This window comes from Ranitomeya variabilis, chromosome 3 (genome assembly GCF_051348905.1).
Source record: "Ranitomeya variabilis isolate aRanVar5 chromosome 3, aRanVar5.hap1, whole genome shotgun sequence".
Lineage (NCBI taxonomy): Eukaryota > Metazoa > Chordata > Amphibia > Anura > Dendrobatidae > Ranitomeya > Ranitomeya variabilis.
The window spans coordinates 124,491,725-124,512,384 of record NC_135234.1 but is presented as its reverse complement, the minus strand read 5'-3'; the positions used below and the strand labels follow the sequence as shown (position 1 = coordinate 124,512,384).

General features: G+C 47.6%; 1 protein-coding gene across 1 annotated transcript in view; it reads right to left on the bottom strand.

Annotated features, from left to right (window-relative positions):
- The window catches only part of SH3KBP1 (SH3 domain containing kinase binding protein 1), a 530,500-nt gene that overhangs the window by 184,802 nt on the left and 325,038 nt on the right, over positions 1-20,660 (bottom strand). Inside the window, exon 6 of the mRNA XM_077294639.1 lies at positions 16,789-16,982. Coding sequence (XP_077150754.1) covers positions 16,789-16,982 — 194 coding nt within the window. The remainder of the gene's footprint in view (positions 1-16,788; positions 16,983-20,660) is intronic.

Here is a 20,660-nt window from a genome sequence, read left to right as displayed (position 1 = left end):
AAAAAGCAAATTCACAACAGTACCCCCCCCTTAGTGAGGGGTCACCGAACCCTCACCACGACCACCAGGGCGATCAGGATGAGCGGCATGAAAGGCACGAACTAAATCGGCCGCATGAACATCAGAGGCGACCACCCAGGAATTATCCTCCTGACCATAGCCCTTCCACTTGACCAGGTACTGAAGCCTCCGCCTGGAGAGGCGAGAATCCAAGATCTTCTCCACCACGTACTCCAACTCGCCCTCAACCAACACCGGAGCAGGAGGCTCAGCAGAAGGAACTACAGGCACTATGTACCGCCGCAACAAGGACCTATGAAATACATTGTGAATAGCAAACGACACAGGAAGATCCAGACGAAAAGATACAGGATTAAGGATTTCCAATATCTTGTAAGGCCCAATAAAACGAGGTTTAAATTTGGGAGAGGAGACCTTCATAGGAACAAAGCGGGAAGAAAGCCACACCAAATCCCCAACGCGTAGTCGGGGACCCACACCGCGGCGGCGGTTGGCAAAGCGCTGAGCCTTCTCCTGTGACAACTTCAAGTTGTCCACCACATGATTCCAGATCTGCTGCAACCTATCCACCACAGAATCCACCCCAGGACAGTCAGAAGGCTCCACATGACCCGAAGAAAAGCGAGGATGGAAACCAGAGTTGCAGAAAAAAGGCGAAACCAAGGTGGCGGAACTAGCCCGATTATTAAGGGCAAACTCAGCCAACGGCAAGAATGTCACCCAATCGTCCTGATCAGCAGAGACAAAACACCTCAAATAAGCCTCCAAAGTCTGATTGGTTCGCTCCGTCTGTCCATTAGTCTGAGGATGGAAAGCAGACGAAAACGACAAATCAATGCCCATCCTACTACAAAAGGATCGCCAGAACCTGGAAACGAACTGGGATACTCTGTCTGACACAATATTCTCAGGGATGCCGTGCAAACGAACCACGTTCTGGAAAAACACAGGAACCAGATCGGAAGAGGAAGGCAGCTTAGGCAAAGGAACCAAATGGACCATCTTGGAGAAGCGATCACATATCACCCAGATAACGGACATGCCCTGAGATAGCGGAAGATCAGAAATGAAATCCATGGAGATATGTGTCCAAGGTCTCTTCGGGACAGGCAAGGGCAAGAGCAAACCGCTGGCACGAGAACAGCAAGGCTTAGCTCGAGCACAAGTCCCACAGGACTGCACAAATGACCGCACATCCCTTGACAAGGAAGGCCACCAAAAGGACCTGGCCACCAGATCTCTGGTGCCAAAAATTCCTGGGTGACCTGCCAACACCGAGGAATGAACCTCGGAAATGACTCTGCTGGTCCACTTATCCGGGACAAACAGTCTGTCAGGTGGACAAGACTCAGGCCTATCAGCCTGAAATCTCTGCAACACACGTCGCAGATCCGGAGAAATAGCTGACAAGATAACTCCATCTTTAAGAATACCAACAGGATCAGCGACTCCAGGAGCATCAGGCACAAAGCTCCTAGAAAGAGCATCGGCCTTCACATTCTTTGAACCTGGTAAATACGAGACAACAAAATCAAAGCGGGAGAAAAACAATGACCAGCGGGCCTGTCTCGGATTAAGGCGTTTAGCAGACTCGAGATACATCAGATTTTTGTGATCAGTCAAGACCACCACACGATGCTTAGCACCCTCGAGCCAATGACGCCACTCCTCAAATGCCCATTTCATGGCCAACAACTCCCGATTGCCCACATCATAATTTCGCTCGGCAGGCGAAAACTTCCTAGAGAAAAAGGCACAAGGTTTCATAACAGAGCAACCAGGGCCTCTCTGCGACAAAACGGCCCCTGCCCCAATCTCCGAAGCATCCACCTCAACCTGAAAGGGAAGTGAGACGTCAGGCTGGCACAAAACAGGCGCCGAAGTAAACCGGCGTTTCAACTCCTGGAAAGCCTCCACGGCAGCAGGAGCCCAGTTAGCTACATCGGAGCCCTTCTTGGTCATATCCGTCAAAGGTTTCACAATGCTAGAAAAATTAGCAATAAAACGACGGTAGAAGTTAGCGAAGCCCAAGAACTTCTGAAGACTCTTAACTGACGAGGGCTGAGTCCAATCAAGAATAGCTCGGACCTTGACTGGGTCCATCTCCACAGCAGAAGGGGAAAAAATGAACCCCAAAAAGGGAACCTTCTGTACACCAAAGAGACACTTTGAGCCCTTGACAAACAAAGAATTTTCACGCAAAATTTGAAAGACCAACCTGACCTGCTCCACATGCGAATCCCAATTATCAGAAAAAAACAAAATATGATCCAGATAAACAATCAAAAATTTATCCAGATACTTCCGGAAAATGTCATGCATAAAGGACTGAAAAACTGAAGGCGCATTGGAGAGCCCAAAAGGCATCACCAAGTACTCAAAATGACCTTCGGGCGTATTGAATGCGGTTTTCCATTCATCACCTTGCTTAATGCGCACAAGGTTGTACGCACCACGAAGGTCTATCTTGGTGAACCACTTGGCACCCTTAATCCGGGCAAACAAGTCAGACAACAGCGGTAAAGGATACTGAAATTTGACAGTGATCTTATTTAAAAGCCGATAATCAATACAAGGTCTCAAAGATCCGTCCTTTTTTGCCACAAAAAAGAATCCCGCACCAAGAGGGGAAGAAGACGGACGAATATGTCCTTTCTCCAGAGACTCCTTGATATATGAACGCATAGCGGTATGTTCAGGTACCGACAGATTAAACAGTCTTCCCTTAGGAAACTTACTGCCTGGGATCAAATCTATAGCACAGTCACAGTCCCTATGAGGAGGCAGTGCACTGGACTCAGACTCACTGAAGACATCCTGATAATCAGACAAATACTCCGGAACTTCCGAAGGCGTAGAAGAAGCAATAGACACAGGCAGGGAATCCCCATGAATACCACGACAGCCCCAACTTGAGACTGACATAGCCTTCCAGTCCAGGACTGGATTATGGGTCTGTAACCATGGCAGCCCTAAAACAACCAAATCATGCATTTTATGTAAAACCAGGAAACGTATCACCTCGCGGTGTTCAGGAGTCATGCACATGGTAACCTGTGTCCAATACTGCGGTTTATTTGCTGCCAATGGTGTAGCATCAATACCCCTAAGAGGAATAGGATTTTCTAATGGTTCAAGAGTAAAACCACAGCGCTTAGCAAATGAGAGATCCATGAGACTCAGGGCAGCACCTGAATCTACAAACGCCATGACAGGATAAGATGACAGTGAGCAAATCAAAGTTACAGACAGAATAAATTTAGGTTGCAAATTACCAACGGTGACAGGACTAACAACCTTAGCTATACGTTTAGAGCATGCTGAGATAACATGTGTAGAATCACCACAGTAGTAGCACAAGCCATTCCGGCGTCTATGAATTTTCCGCTCATTTCTAGTCAGGATTCTATCACATTGCACCGAATTAGGTGTCTGTTCAGACAACACCATGAGGGAATTTGCGGTTTTGCGCTCCCGCAACCGCCGGTCAATTTGAATAGCCAGTGCCATAGTATCATTCAGACCTGTGGGAATGGGAAAACCCACCATAACATTCTTAATGGCTTCAGAAAGGCCATTTCTAAAATTAGCGGCCAGTGCACACTCGTTCCAATGTGTCAGCACGGACCATTTCCGAAATTTTTGGCAATACACTTCAGCCTCGTCCTGCCCCTGAGACATAGCCAGCAAGGCCTTTTCTGCCTGAATCTCAAGATTGGGTTCCTCATAAAGTAAACCGAGCGCCAGAAAAAACGCATCAAGATCAGCCAATGCCGGATCTCCTGGCGCCAGCGAAAAAGCCCAATCCTGAGGGTCGCCCCGTAAGAACGAAATAACAATTTTTACTTGCTGAGCAGAATCTCCAGATGAACAGGGTCTCAGGGACAAAAACAATTTACAATTATTCACGAAATTCCTAAACTTAAACCTGTCTCCGGAAAACAGTTCAGGAATCGGTATTTTAGGTTCTGACCTAGGATTTCTGATAACATAGTCTTGTATGCCCTGCACACGAGTAGCCAGCTGGTCCACACTTGTAATCAAGGTCTGGACATTCATGTCTGCAGCAAGCATAGCCACTCTGAGGTAAAGGGGAAGAAGAAAAAAAAAAAAAAACTCAGAATCTTCTTTCTTATAATCCCTCTTCTGCAATGCATTAAACATTTAATACTGGCCTGGCAAACTGTTATGACCCCAATGGCGAGGGTCTCAGAGGAACGTGGAAGTCTGCAGAATACAAAAATCCAGCTCATAGGGCAGTGGTAACTGGGTTGACCATATATCTACTCCTAACGCCAACACTAGAAGTAGCCGGGGATCATTCCTACGTTGATTCTAGATGACACGCGCCAGCCGGAGAATCTAGCTACCCCTAGTAGAGGAAAACAAAGACCTTTCTTGCCTCCAGAGAAGGGGACCCCAAAGCTGGATAGAAGCCCCCCACAAATAATGACGGTGAGGTAAGAGGAAATGACAAACACAGAAATGAATCAGGTTTAGCACAGAGAGGCCCGCTTACTGATAGCAGAATAAAGAAAGGTAACTTATATGGTCAACAAAAACCCTATCAAAATCCACACTGGAAATTCAAGAACCCCCGAACCGTCTAACAGTCCGGGGGGAGAACACCAGCCCCCTAGAGCTTCCAGCAAAGGTCAGGATATAGATTTGGAACAAGCTGGACAAAAATACAAAACCAAAACAAATAGCAAAAAGCAAAAGGCAGACTTAGCTGATATAACTGGAACCAGGATCAGTAGACAAGAGCACAGCAGACTAGCTCTGATAACTACGTTGCCAGGCATTGAACTGAAGGTCCAGGGAGCTTATATAGCAACACCCCTAACTAACGACCCAGGTGCGGATAAAAGGAATGACAGAAAAACCAGAGTCAAAAAACTAGTAACCACTAGAGGGAGCAAAAAGCAAATTCACAACACTGGAAGGTCCAAACGAAATGACACAGGATTGAGGATTTCAGAAATCTTATAAGGCCCAATAAAACGAGGCTTAAACTTAGGAGAAGAAACCTTCATAGGAACATAACGAGATGACAGCCAAACCAGATCCCCAACACGAAGTCGAGGACCAACACGGCGACGGCGGTTAGCGAAACGTTGAGCCTTCTCCTGTGACAATGTCAAATTGTCCACTACATGAGTCCAAATTTGCTGCAACCTGTCCACCACAGAATCCACACCAGGACAGTCCGAAGGCTCAACCTGCCCTGAAGAGAAACGAGGATGGAAACCAGAATTACAATAAAAAGGTGAAACCAAAGTAGCCGAACTGGCCCGATTATTAAGGGCGAACTCAGCCAATGGCAAGAAGGTCACCCAATCATCCTGATCAGCAGAAACAAAGCATCTCAGATAGGTCTCCAAAGTCTGATTGGTTCGCTCAGTTTGGCCGTTTGTCTGAGGATGGAAAGCAGAAGAAAAAGACAAATCAATGCCCATCTTAGCACAAAAGGACCGCCAAAACCTCGAAACAAACTGGGAACCTCTGTCCGACACAATGTTCACCGGAATGCCATGCAAACGAACCACATGCTGGAAAAACAACGGAACCAAATCAGAGGATGAAGGCAACTTAGGCAAGGGTACCAAATGGACCATCTTAGAGAAGCGATCACAAACCACCCAGATGACCGACATCCTTTGAGAGACAGGGAGATCTGAAATAAAATCCATGGAAACATGCTTCCAGGGCCTCTTTGGGACCGGCAAGGGCAAAAGTAACCCACTGGCACGATAACAGCAGGGCTTCGCCCGAGCACAAGTCCCACAGGACTGCACAAAAGCACGCACATCCCGGGACAAGGATGGCCACCAAAAGGACCTAGCCACCAAATCTCTGGTACCAAAAATTCCAGGATGACCAGCCAACACCGAACAATGAAACTCCGAGATAACCCTACTAGTCCATCTATCAGGGACAAACAGTCTCTCTGCAGGACAGCGGTCAGGTCTATCCGCCTGAAACTCCTGCAGAACCCGCCGCAAATCAGGGGAGATGGCAGACAAAATCACCCCCTCTGAGAATACCAGCCGGCTCAGAAACTCCCGGAGAATCAGGCACAAAACTCCTTGAAAGGGCATCAGCCTTCACATTCTTAGAACCCGGAAGGTATGAAACCACGAAATCGAAACGGGAGAAAAACAGTGACCAACGAGCCTGTCTAGGGTTCAACCGCTTGGCAGACTCGAGATAAGTCAAATTCTTGTGATCCGTCAAGACCACCACGCGATGCTTGGCGCCCTCAAGCCAATGTCGCCACTCCTCGAATGCCCACTTCATGGCCAACAACTCCCGATTGCCAACATCTTAATTACGCTCAGCAGGCGAAAACTTTCTAGAAAAGAAAGCACATGGCTTCATCACAGAGCCATCAGAACTTCTCTGAGACAAAACAGCCCCTGCTCCAATCTCAGAAGCATCAACCTCGACCTGAAAAGGGAGCGAAACATCTGGCTGACACAACACAGGAGCCGAAGGAAAACGACGTTTCAGCTCCTGAAACGCCTCAACGGCCGCAGAGGACCAATTCACCACATCCGCACCTTTCTTGGTCAAATCAGTCAGTGGTTTGACAACACTAGAAAAATTAGCGATAAAGCGACGGTAAAAATTCGCAAAGCCCAGGAATTTCTGAAGGCTCTTTACAGATGTAGGCTGAGTCCAATCATAAATGGCCTGGACTTTAACTGGATCCATCTCGATAGTAGAAGGGGAAAAAATTAAGCCCAAAAAGGAAACCTTCTGAACTTCGAAGAGACACTTAGACCCTTTCACAAACAAGGAATTAGCACGAAGGACTTGGAACACCAATCTGACCTGCTTCACATGAGACTCCCAATCATCCGAAAAGACCAAAATATCATCCAAATATACTATCATGAATCTATCCAGATACTTTCGGAAGATGTCATGCATAAAGGACTGGAATACAGATGGCGCATTAGAAAGCCCGAATGGCATCACCAGATACTCAAAATGGCCCTCGGGCGTATTAAATGCGGTTTTCCATTCATCGCCCCGCTTAATACGCACAAGATTATACGCTCCTCGAAGATCTATCTTGGTAAACCAACTAGCCCCCTTAATCCGAACAAACAAATCAGACAATAGAGGCAAAGGGTACTGAAATCTGACCGTGATTTTATTAAGAAGGCGGTAATCTATACAAGGTCTCAGAGAACCATCCTTCTTGGCCACAAAAAAGAACCCTGCTCCCAACGGTGACGACGACGGGCGAATATGCCCTTTCTCCAAGGACTCCTTTATATAGCTCCGCAAAGTGGCGTGTTCTGGCACAGATAAATTGAAAAGTCGGCCTTTAGGAAACTTACTACCAGGAATCAAATTAATAGCACAATCACAATCCCTATGAGGAGGCAGGGCACTGGGCTTGGGCTCATCAAATACATCCTGGTAATCCGACAAAAACTCAGGTACTTCAGAAGGAGTGGAAGAAGAAATTGACAATGCTGGAACATCACCATGGGCCCCTTGACAACCCCAACTGGACACAGACATAGATTTCGAGTCCAATACTGGATTATGTACCTGTAGCCATGGCAAACCCAACACGACCACATCATGCAAATTACGCAAAACCAAAAAGCGAATATCTTCCCGATGTGCAGGAGCCATGCACATGGTCAACTGGGTCCAGTACTGAGGCTTATTCTTGGCCAAAGGCGTAGCATCAATTCCCCTTAATGGAATAGGATGCTGCAAGGGCTCTAAGAAAAAACCACAGCGCCTGGCATACTCTAAGTCCATCAAATTCAGGGCTGCGCCTGAATCCACAAACGCCATAACAGAGTAGGATGACAAAGAGCAAATCAAAGTAACGGACAAAAGAAATTTAGTCTGTATAGTAGCAATGGTGACAGACCTAGCGGACCGCTTAGTGCGCTTAGGACAATCAGAGATAGCATGAGTGGAGTCACCACAGTAAAAACACAGCCCATTCTGACGTCTGTGCTCTTGCCGTTCAGTTCTGGTCAAAGTCCTATCACATTGCATAGGCTCAGGCCTCTGCTCAGAGGACACCGCCATATGGTGCACAACTTTCCGCTCCCGCAAACGCCGATCGATCTGAATAGCCAAGGACATTGATTCATTCAGACCAGCAGGCGTGGGGAACCCCACCATAACATCCTTAAGGCCCTCAGAAAGACCCTTTCTGAAAATCGCTGCCAGAGCACACTCATTCCACTGAGTAAGCACAGACCACTTTCTAAACTTCTGACAACACATTTCAGCATCATCCTGACCCTGACATAGAGCCAGCAAGATTTTCTCTGCCTGATCCACAGAATTTGGTTCGTCATAGAGCAATCCAAGCGCCAGAAAAAACTCATCTACGTTAAGCAATGCAGGATCTCCTGGCGCAAAGGAGAATGCCCAGTCTTGAGGGTCACCACGCAACAAGGAAATAATGATTTTTACTTGCTGACTAGGGTCACCAGAGGAGCGAGGTTTCAGGGCAAGAAACAGTTTACAATTATTCTTGAAATTCAGAAACTTTGATCTATCCCCAGAAAACAAATCAGGAATTGGGATTCTAGGCTCTAACATAGGATTCTGAACTATATAATCCTGAATGCCTTGTACCCTTGCAGTGAGATTATCCACACAAGAGGACAGACCTTGAATGTCCATATCTACACCTGAGTCCTGAACCACCCAGAGGTTTAGGGGAAAAAAAAGACTAAACACACTGCAGAGAAAAAAAAATGGTCTCAGAACTTCTCTTATCCCTCTATTGAGAAGCATTAACACTTTTGGGCCAGTTGTACTGTTATGGCTGGACCTGGTGGTTAGGAGCACCGGGAATGACCTGATAGTCAAAACTGCAAAATAGAGCGAGCTCTGGGAAGTGGAAGCTCTGCTGACCGCAGCCCTAATCTATTATCACACACACTAGAATTAGCCGTGGATCGTACCTGACTCTGCCTAGACGACTCTTCACAGCCTGAGAGGTAATTACCCCTAAAGAGAAATATAGCCTCACCTTGCCTCAGAGAAATTCCCCAAAGGAAAAGAGCAGCCCCCCACATATATTGACTGTGAGTTAAGAGGAAGGCACAAACACAGGAATGAGACAGGTTTCAGCAAAGGAGGCCCGACTTACTAAATAGACAGAAGATAGATAAAGGGATCTTTGCGGTCAGCACAAAAAACTACAAAAAGCCACGCAGAGTGAGCAAGAAACCCCCCGCGCCGACTCACGGCGCGGTAGGTGCCACTCTGCAACCCAGAGCTTCCAGCTAGCGAGACAATATCATGATAGCCAGCTGGACAAAACTTAGCAGGTACTCAGAAATACATTCAGCACACAAATGAACAACAAATGAGCTTAACTTGGACTTAGCTTCTGCTGAAGTAGACAGGTCATCAGGAGATCCAAGTGAGATCTGAACCAGTACAGATACATTGACAACTGGCATCAGGTAACGATCTGAGCAGAGTTAAATAGAGGAACCAGCCCAGTCTTAAACGATGCAGCTGAGGAAGCCACCTCCAGACCAGCAGCTCCACTTTCAGCCACCAGAGGGAACCCACGGACAGAACTCACAGAAATACCATTCCTGACCACAGGAGGGAGCTCGAGAACAGAGTTCACAACAGCATCCGTCGCAATCCGTTGTTTTGGACAAAAAACGGATCCAGCAAATGTGCCCACAGGATGCCTTTTTTGCCCATAGACTTGTATTGCCGACGGATGGCCACACGTCGCGTCCATCGTGCACTGGATCTGTTGTGTTTTGGCGGACCGTCGTCACAAAAAAAGTTCAATGTAACCTTTTTTGTGTATGTCGCGTCCGCCATTTCTGCGCATGCGTGGCCGTAACTCTGCCCCCTCCTCCCCAGGACATAGACTGGGCAGCGGATGCGTTGAAAAACTGCATCCGATGCCCACGTTGTGCACAATTTTCACAACGTGCGTCGGTACGTCGGGCCGACGCATTGCGACCGCCCCGTACCGACGCAAGTGTGAAAGAAGCCTAAGGCTACTTTCACACTAGCGTCGTACTCGGCCCGTCGCAGTGTGTCGGGCTGACGTACCGACGCTAGCGTTGTAAGCGCCGCACAACGGGTGCAGCGGATGCTGTTTTTCAACGCATCTGCTGCCCCATTGTGAGGTGCGGGGAGGCGGGGGCGGTGTTCCGGCCGCGCATGCGCGGTCGGAAATGGCGGACACGTCGCACAAAAAAAGTTACATGTAGCTTTTTTTGTGCCGACGGTCCGCCAAAGCACGACGCATCCGTCGCACGACGGATGCGACGTGTGGCAATCCGTCGCAATGTGTCGCTAATGCAAGTCAATGGAGAAAAAACGCATCCTGCAAGCACTTTTGCAGGATGCGTTTTCTCCAAAACGGCTCATTGCGACGGAAGCCAAAAAACGCTAGTGTGAAAGTAGTCTAACCCTAGCCCTAACCCTAGCCCTAACCCTAAATTTAGCCCCAACCCTAACCCTAAATTTAGCCCCAACCCTAACCCTAGCCCTAACCCTAACCCTAATTTTAGCCCCAACTCGTCTCTCCTGCCGGCCGGCAGATGGCAGCAGATGGCGGGCGCACTGCGCATGCGCCCGCCATTTTCTTTCCCGAGGAAGAAGCCGGCCGGCAGGAGGAGACGCAGGAGGACCCAGGGACACCGGTAAGTATGATAGGGTCCCCGAATCCCCCTATTTCTCTGTCCTCTGATGTGCGATCACATCAGAGGAGAGAATTACAGATCGCTTTTTTTTTTGCGGTCGCCGGTAAACAGTTAATTACCGGCGATCGCAAAACAGGGGTCGGTAAAAACCGACCCCTATCATGTTCTTTGGGGTCTCGGCTACCCCTGGCAGCCGAGACCCCAAAGATCTTCCGGGGGCCGGGCGGCGGGCGCACTGTGCCCGCCATTTTTTCCCCGGAAAAAGATGGCGGCGCCCATCGGGAGCCACGAGGAGCACCGGGGGAGTTGGTTGAGTATTGGGGGGCTATCGGGGGCCATTAAATGGCAAATCGCGTTTTTTTTTTTTGTTGCGACCGCCGGTAAATGGTTAATTACCGGCGATCGCAACTCGGGGGTCGGTAAAAAACCCCCGAATCATGTTCTCTGGGGTCTGGCTACCCTCGGCAACCGAGACCCCAGAGAAAATCCGACTCTGGGGGGCGCTATTCACTTTTTCCACAGCGCCGTTAATTAACAGCGCTGTGGTTTAAGTACCCTTAGCGGCCGCCGTTAAAAGGCGTATCGGCGGTCGTTAAGGGGTTAAGATTGGCTGTTTATCCAGGGAACTAGTCTGAATGCAATTGTGAAATAATTTTTCCCTCAATATGAGGCAATTAACATCTGCCTCAGGGTTTTTTCCTTTCATCTGGATCAACATGTTGGGTTATAGGTTGAACTTGATGGGCAGCTGATTTTTTAATACAATACTAATGGTATCCTGAAATATGGCTTAGGCAGCCCTTTCAGAATCTGTAACTTTTATTTCTGTCGCTTCTCTGGTTTTCTTGCACCGGAGAATTCAGTGCCGTGCACTTGCTGGTCAAGCATATGTAAATCCAAACTGAATATGCACTGTTCATGTGTGGCCATTATACAGTATTGAGCATCATGTGTGGCCATTATACAGTATGGAGAACTGTGTGTGGCCATTATACAGTATGGAGCATCATGCGTGGTGGCCGTTATACAGTATTGAGCATCATGTGTGGCCATTATACAGTATTGAGCATCATGTGGGGCCATTATACAGTATGGAGCATCATGTGTGGCTATTATACAGTATTGAGCATCATGTGTGGCCATTATACAGTATGGAGCTCTGTGGCCATATTTTTTTTTGTTTATAATTAAATTGGGGGCTGTTTTGCTGATTCAGGACCTGGAAGACTTGCTGTAGTAAATGGAACCATGAATTCTGCTTTCTACCAAAAAATCCTGAAGGAAAATGTTGGCCATCTGTTTGTGACCTCAAGGTGAAGTTCACTTGGGATATGCAGCCGGACAATGATCCAAAACACACCACCACCTTCACCTTTGAATGTCTTAGGAAAAACAAAATTAAGACTTTGGAATGGCCTAGTCAAAGTCCTTAAACCAATTGAGGTGCTGTGTCATGACCTTAAAAAGGCGTTTCATGATCGAAAACCCTCCAATGTGGCTGAATTACAACAGTTCTGCAAAGATGAGTAGGCCAAAGTTCCTCCACAGCGTTGTAAAAGACTTATTGCCAGTTATCACAAACGCTTGTTGCTGCTAAGGGTGTCCAAACCAGTTATTAGGTTTGGACCTATTTGCACGGATGTCTGCATGAGTCCTAAGAGGAATCTTGTGGAAATTTACAAATTCCTGACCACTTTTCCTGTCACTATCTCACAGTACTGACAAAAAATTCCACATCTCTAATAGTTTGAACATAGAGGTAAGTTACTTGCTGTTGCTCTGAATGCAGGTCAGGTTGGCATGTATCTGTAAAATGACTTATTCAGTAAATGTCTTACATTTATAAAGTGATGAGAAGCAAAAAAAGGTGAATCATTTCTGAGGCTTCATAATATGCCAGCTGTCCATGAATTCCCCAACCTATTTTCACATACCGCACTCCTACGTCAAATCACCTTGTTATAGGAATTTCATGAATAATTGAAGCTAACGAAGGCAATCTAGTTTTGTGGTTGAACGAAAGTAACTTTTTTAACTGGCTCTTGCTCTACTTTTTATTGAAGGAGGATTTCACATTGTGACTTTTAGCGGTAAGTATTTATAAAAGTACCATACCCATAATTTTTTCAACATTTGTTCACTTTACACCCACAATCACTAAGTAGAAAATACTTGTGAAGTATAAAAGAAATGATACATGGTTTTCTTGATTTTTAAAAAATCAATCTGAAAATTGTGACATACATTTGTATTCAGTCCCACTAAACCAATACTTTGTAGAATCCCCTTTCACAGCAATTACTGCTGCAAGTCTTTTGCAGTCTGTCTTTACTAGTTTTGCACATCTAGACGCTGAAATTTTTGCCCATCCTTCTTTGCAAACTAGCTGTGGCTCCGCTAGATTGGATGGAGATGTCTGTGAACAGCAATTTTCAAGTCTTGTCACAGATTCTCAACAGGATTTAGATCTGGACTTTCAGTGGTCTAGTCACACTAACATGAATATGCTTTAATCTAAACCATTCCATTTTAGCTTTGACAATTTAGGGTCGTTGTCCTGCAGGAAGTTGAACCTATGCCGCAGTCTTAAGTCTTTTGCAGCCTCTAACAGGTTTTCCTCCAATATTGCCCTGTATTTAGCTCCATCCATCTTCCCAACAACTCTGTCCACCTTTGCTGACCCTGATGAAGAACAGCATCCTTACAGTATGATGCTGCCACCAGCAAGTTTTATGGTGGGAAGGGTGTTTTGAGGGTGATAAGCAGTGTTAGTTGTCCGCCACACATAGCATTTTGCACTTAGCCCAAACACTTCTACTTTGGTCTCATCTGACCAGAGAACTTTCTTCTACATGCTGTGTCCCCTACATGGCTTTTTGCAAATTGCAAATGGGAGTTTTTATGGCTTTCTTCTTGCCACTCTTCCATAAATGCCAGATTTATGTAATATACGACTAATAGTTGTCCTGCAGACAGATTCTCCCACCTGAACAGTGGATCTATGCAGCTTCTCCAGAGTGACCATGGGCTTTTTGGCTGCTTCTCTAATTAGTGCTCTCCTTGCTTGGGATGCCAGTTTTGGTGGATGGCCATTTCTTGGTATGTTTGCAGTTGTGCCATACTCCTTCCATTTTTGGATGATGATTAAACAGTGCTATGAGATGTTCAGAGTTTGGGCTAGATTTCTATAATCTAACTTTACTCTTCTCCACGTCTTTATCCCTGACCTGTCGGGTTTGTTCCTTGGTTTTCATGATGCTGTTTGATTCCTTAATGTTCTCAAACAAACCTCTGAGCCCTTATTAGAACAGCTGTAGTTTTACTTAGAGTAAGTTACACACAGGTGGACTCTATTTACTGATTATGTGACTTTCGGAGGCAATTGGTCACTCAGGATGTTATTTAGGGGTATCAGACAACAGAAGGCTGAATACAAATACACGTTACAATTTTCAGATTTATGTTTATTGAAGTAATTAGAAAAACATGCATCATTTCCTTTATATTTTACAAATACCTGCTACTTTTGTGTAGGTATATCGCATAAAATCCCAATAACATACATTTAAGTTTGTGGGTGTCATGTGAAAACAAGTGGAAAAGTTCACGGGGTATACTTTTTCATAGCACTGTATGTTTAACTCTGAAACACTGTGGCATTTCAGAGAAAAACAGCTTAAAAGCTGTCAGGGACCAAGCCACACGGAAGACTAGTCGGACTAGAAGTACCAATATGACAGCAATGAGGACTATAAGCAGCCCCACAATTGCCATGGTAACCCATTGACTTCAGGTGTTCACACCAGTACTACTGGTCACTGCATTTAGACACATATGTCAGGTGTGTGACACAACCAGTATCTGAAGTGCATGGAGCGTGCTCAGCTCCTGAGTCGCTTCTACAGATGCAAACCACTAACGTGGACACCGGTACATCCATTAGAGCTAAAGGGTTAATTTAGCCTGGAAAATGTTACTTACATGTGGACTTGAAATAAAATGGAGATATGGAAGAAACAGAACAGAAATGTTTGATATTAGAGCAAGTAAAAAAAAAAAAAAACAATTACAAAAATAAAAAAATGGTGCTTTACCTTGACCTAAAAAATCAATTAGACTTCTTATAGACTATATCAACACAACTACAAGACACACACTGTCAATTATTTTTCTCTTCTATTGGTCATGGGTCCCCAGATAACTGGCCCAATAAATCACTTGGCATGATAGATGGTTCATTTAAGGTCACACTGAGATCACTTTAATGCAAACCAAAAAAAGGGGTGAAAAAAGCTATTGGTAAGTGGAACATAAATGTTCTGTACAGTTCCAGAGATGTTGGTTAAACCGCTAAGTAGAGGAAACATGGAAATAACTGTGATGCATGGAAAAATATAGCATCTACAATATAGTTTGGAACATGGCCACCATGGTCCACCCAAGTACACAACAAATCAGTTTTCTTAACACAGTAAATAGAAGCATTTTCCTAATTATGTTGCTGATCATAGCTTTATGGATGATTGTGGGATGGGAGATATGTTCCTGATTCAAAAGGGGAACATAGGACCCCAATGCTAAATCTGTGAGAGATCACCTCATCCACCATGTGAGTTGCCTAACACTGCCATCCTACTATATGCCTTATACCAACACAATTACAAAAATATTGGCAGAGATTGGCAAAATATTGGTATGAGAACCTTTACATGATGAGCCGCCAAGGTGCCTGATGGACCCTGGTGATCATGATGGGGCTTGTTGGATTTAAATAACGCTGCCCTCATTTTACCCTATGGCTCTAAGTAACATACAGAGGTTAGAGCTGCCTCTTATTGTCACACTAAGAAACCCTCCAGCTTGGAGACGGCTTATTAATGGTTACCTCTCCCCAAAATGTCTGCATTGGCAAAGCACTTTAAAAACACATAACTGTAGCTACAGACAAATTATAGGGAAAATTCATATATATGCCATCTACCTTAGGATATAAAATATGCTAAAACATCACCACTGCAGCCCTATAAACAAAAACTAGCAGGAAGTAGCCAAGAGGTGGCGCTAAAGTGGCAGGAGCTTCAATAGATGATTAATGATTTTTTGTTAATTATACAATTACCTGCATGTTCCCCCAAATTTTGTGTGAAAATGGGAAACTCCTTAAAAAAACTTAAAAAAAAATATGTACGGTGATTGATATCACACATTATGTATTTTTCTGAAGCACATTTTCTTCCCAGCATATCAAAATGGTCCTAATGTGGGCACCCCAAAAGAGACCCCTATTTGCCATCCATCCAGAAATTTCTGGTCAGTAAGTAAAAATAGGGAACTTTTTTGCTCTGTCTGTGAAAAAAAATATAAAGCATCCGTGACTTTTTGGAATCTGAAGAATCTCATGCAGATTATTTTTGACTATAATTTTCACTTTCCAGTTCACAGTATGGGTAGCTAATGCCTTTTGTCAGAATTATGGGGTGTAGACATGCATCACTTATAATCAAAATAAAAAAAAATAGTCTATCCATGATTTTTTGAAAAGCTGTCCAGAAACAAAAAGTCAAGTCAAATTGGCAACCCTCATAGGGAAACAAAAATGTGAACCCTACTGGGACCGAGACACTTCTGATATTTGTACAGAGCTCTGTAACGTGTGGACAACGGGAAATAAATATACTAATGCAGCATCCCCTAAATCATGCAGGTCCAACCAATGTTATCCCGCAGATCATGCAGGTCCGACCACTGACATCCTCAACATCATGCAGCTCCAACTAATGAGCACATCTGGAAGAAGGTCATCCACTGCTGATGGTCACTATGTAATATGTTCTAGTTATATAAAGCTGAGGAAATGAAGGAAGATAATGGTTCTATTCACATTCAACAGAGAAGAGAAATGTACTTAGTTTTGTAGGATGATCCAATAAAATATGAAGCATCTGTGAAGGACACCTGGCTTTCAGGCATCTATATGAGCCACCATTGTGGTTTCTAGCCAGGCAGCCCAAGTCAAGTCTGTTTTCCTTGTATTTAGTAAAACCAGACGCCGGTACAATAAAGTATGTATAGCATACAGACACATATTTACCTTTTCTACTGAAGAAATGTCATTTTCTATTTCCATTGACCTTGGTCTCAGTTTAATTGGTTTGTCTTTGAAAATATCCCCAAAGCCAAATCCCCTGATCTTTTTTGCTTGGTTTTCTGCTCCACTTGTTCCATTAGTCCCTTCTGACTTGGAGTCGCCCCCATCACTCTCGGAGCCGGCAGTATCTTTAAATCCTGCCAGGAAGAGAAACATTAAAACATAATTGCTATGACAACCTGGTCTGATTTTAGGAGGTAACTGTTCCTTCTTCACTGTACTTCTAATAAGGAGGCTTTAGATCTGAAAAAACCCTAAATTATGTAAAATGTTAAGACGCTTTATCCTCGTTACCATATATTCTATGAAAGTGCCATGACGTAAACTCGTAGACAATATCTAATCACCAAGGGCCCAATTCATTATTGCATTTGCGCAGCTTTTTCTTGAGATTTTGGCGTTTTGAAACTTTTTTTGGTTTTCAACAGTTATCTTTCCATTTGTGTCTTTTTTAAAGTCTATCTTATGTGTTTTCGCCTGTTTGTTTTTGTTTATACCACCAATGTAGGCGAGGTATAGGGTCCTCAGATGTTTTTGCCTGATTTATCATTTGGGACTTTCCAAAGAATTGCAAAATTTGTCACAAATGTACTCCAGTACTCCCAAACATAACTGATTTTATGTACACCAGTAATTTGTTACCATTTTTTGTGACATTTTGCAAAACATGTGTCTTTATGCTCTAAAAATTTGCAAAGATGGTTAAAAGCAGAAAAATAGACCATATTTAATTTAGGCAAAATTTATGATCCGTGTCCGCTATTTTTATGAGTTTAGAATGAAAAAAATCAGCAAACACTACAAGATAAAAAAAAGGAAAAGTGACTTTAAAAAACACAAATGATGAATTGGGCCCCAATATTTAAAATTGCTTGCAGCTCCTGTTTCTTCAGCTTACAGGGGTCATTTCTTTTCTTACTTCACATCAAATTTCCAAAAGAAGAAGCAACATTTCCCTTTCCACCACCAAACCCCATAGCATAGCTTTTCTGTTACTGTCATGCAGTGCCTCCCACGATATTACAAAGCAACCATGAATCATTGTCTTACATGTCAACATGAGTGTCATTGCACATTTGCAACATTGAAGATCATTACATCCCAACTTATCACTTTTTACTTAGTTCTCCTAAGTTGTGATTTGTCTTTTAGAGCTCCTTTTTTCTTAGCTAGTCAGTAGGGGCTCAGAGTTACTGTAAATTGGACTAATACATTGGTTTATTTCATTATGTACTAACTAACTATTGAACCCGTTCTACGCCCGGGTGGCGAGCATTTATATTGGTATATGGTCTCCATCCTGGTATGTGCTGCTCCCATCTTGCTCTCCCATCCTGTCATGTGCTGCTCCATCCTGCGCCCCCATCCTGTCATGTGCTGCTCCATCCTGCGTCCTCATTCTGTCATGTGCTGCTCCCATCCTGCGCCCCCATCCTGTCATATGCTGCTCCATCCTACACCCCCATCCTGTCATGTGTGTGTCCCCATTCTGTCATGTGCTGCTCCCATCCTGTGCCCCCAATCTGTCATGTGCTGTTCCCATCCTGTCATGTGCTCCCATCCTGCGCCCCATCCTGTCATGTGCTCCCATCCTGCGCCCCATCCTGTCATGTGCTCCCATCCTACACCCCCATCCTGTCATGTGTGCGCCCCCATTGTGTCATGTGCTGCTCCCGTCGTGCGCAATCATTCTGTCATGTGCTGCTCCCATCCCGTGCCCCCATTCTGTCATGTGCTGATCCCATCCCGTGCCCCCATTCTATCATGTGCTGCTCCCATCCTGCGCCCCCATTCTGTTGTAATGTGCTGCACCCATTCTGCCTGTTCCTGTTTCCATTCTGCCATATGTTGCTGCCATATTTTTCTCTCCGGCTCTACTGCCCGCGGGCGGCTGTGCTGAGTGCCGGCGGCTGTGCTGAGTGCCGGTGGCTGTGCTGAGTGCCGGCGGCTGTGCTGAGCGCCGGCGGCTGTGCGTGGCTGTGCTGAGCGCCGGCGGCTGTGCTGAGCGCCGGCGGCTGTGCGTGGCTGTGCTGAGCGCCGGCGGCTGTGCGTGGCTGTGCTGAGCGCCGGCGGCTGTGCGTGGCTGTGCTGAGCGCCGGCGGCTGTGCGTGGCTGTGCTGAGCGCCGGCGGCTGTGCGTGGCTGTGCTGAGCGCCGGCGGCTGTGCGTGGCGGTGCTGAGCGCCGGCGGCTGTACGTGGCGGTGCTGATCGTGGGCGGCTGAGCGTGGCGGTGCTGAGCGCGGGCGGCTGTGAGTGGCGGTGCTGAGCGCGGGCGGCTGTGCGCAGCTGTGGTGAGTGCGGACGGCTGTGCGCGTCTGTGCTGAGTGCCGGCGGCTGTGCTGAGTGTGGGCGGCTGTGCGTGGCTGTGGTGAGTGCGGGCGGCTGTGCGTGGCTGTGGTGAGTGCGGGCGGCTGTGCGTGGCTGTGGTGAGTGCGGGCGGCTGTGCGTGGCTGTGGTGAGTGCGGGCGGCTGTGCGTGGCTGTGGTGAGCGCGGGCGGCTGTGCGTGGCGGTGCTGAGTGCGGGCGGCTGTGCGTGGCGGTGCTGAGTGCGGGCGGCTGTGCGTGGCGGTGCTGAGTGCGGGCGGCTGTGCGTGGCGGTGCTGAGTGCGGGCGGCTGTGCGTGGCGGTGCTGAGTGCGGGCGGCTGTGGTGAGTGCGGACGGCTGTGCGCGGCTGTGCTGAGTGCCGGCGGCTGTGCTGAGTGTCGGCGGCTGTGCGTGGCTGTGGTGAGTGCGGGCGGCTGTGCGTGGCTGTGGTGAGTGCGGGCGGCTGTGCGTGGCTGTGGTGAGTGCGGGCGGCTGTGCGTGGCTGTGGTGAGCGCGGGCGGCTGTGCGTGGCTGTGCTGAGTGCGGGCGGCTGTGCGTGGCTGTGGTGAGCGTGGGCGGCTGTGCGTGGCTGTGGTGAGCGCGGGCGGCTGTGCGTGGCTGTGCTGAGTGCGGGCGGCTGTGCGTGGCGGTGCTGAGTGCGAGCGGCTGTGCGTGGCTGTGGTGAGTGCGGGCGGCTGTGCATGGCTGTGGTGAGTGCGGGCGGCTGTGGTGAGTGCGGGCGGCTGTGCTGAGTGCCGGCGGCTGTGCGTGGCTGTGGTGAGTGCGGGCGGCTGTGCGTGGCTGTGGTGAGTGCGGGCGACTGTGCGTGGCTGTGCTGAGTGCGGGCGGCTGTGCTGAGTGCGGGCGGCTGTGCGTGGCTGTGCTGAGTGCGGGCGGCTGTGCGTGGCTGTGGTGAGTGCGGGCGGCTGTGCGTGGCGGTGCTGAGTGCGGGAAGCTGTGCGTGGCGGTGCTGAGTGCGGGCGGCTGTGCGTGGCGGTGCTGAGTGCGGGCGGCTGTGCGTGGCGGTGCTGAGTGCGGGCGGCTGTGCGTGGCTGTGGTGAGTGCGGGCGGCTGTGCGTGGCTGTGGTGGGTGCGGGCGGCTGTGCGTGGCTGTGGTGAGCGCGGGCTGCTGTGCGCGGCTGTGCTGAGTGCGGGCGGCTGTGCGTGGCTGTGGTGAGCGCGGGCGGCTGAGCTGGCTGTGCTGAGTGCAGGCGGCTGTGCGTGGCGGTGCTGAGTGCGGGCGGCTGTGCGTGGCGGTGCTGAGTGCGGTCGGCTGTGCGTGGCTGTGGTGAGTGCGGGCGGCTGTGCATGGCTGTGCTGAGTGCGGGCGGCTGTGGTGAGTGCGGGCGGCTGTGCGTGGCTGTGGTGAGTGCGGGCGGCTGTGCGTGGCTGTGGTGAGTGCGGGCGGCTGTGCGTGGCTGTGGTGAGTGCGGGCGGCTGTGCATGGCGGTGCTGAGTGCGGGCGGCTGTGCGTGGCTGTGGTGAGTGCGGGCGGCTGTGCGTGGCTGTG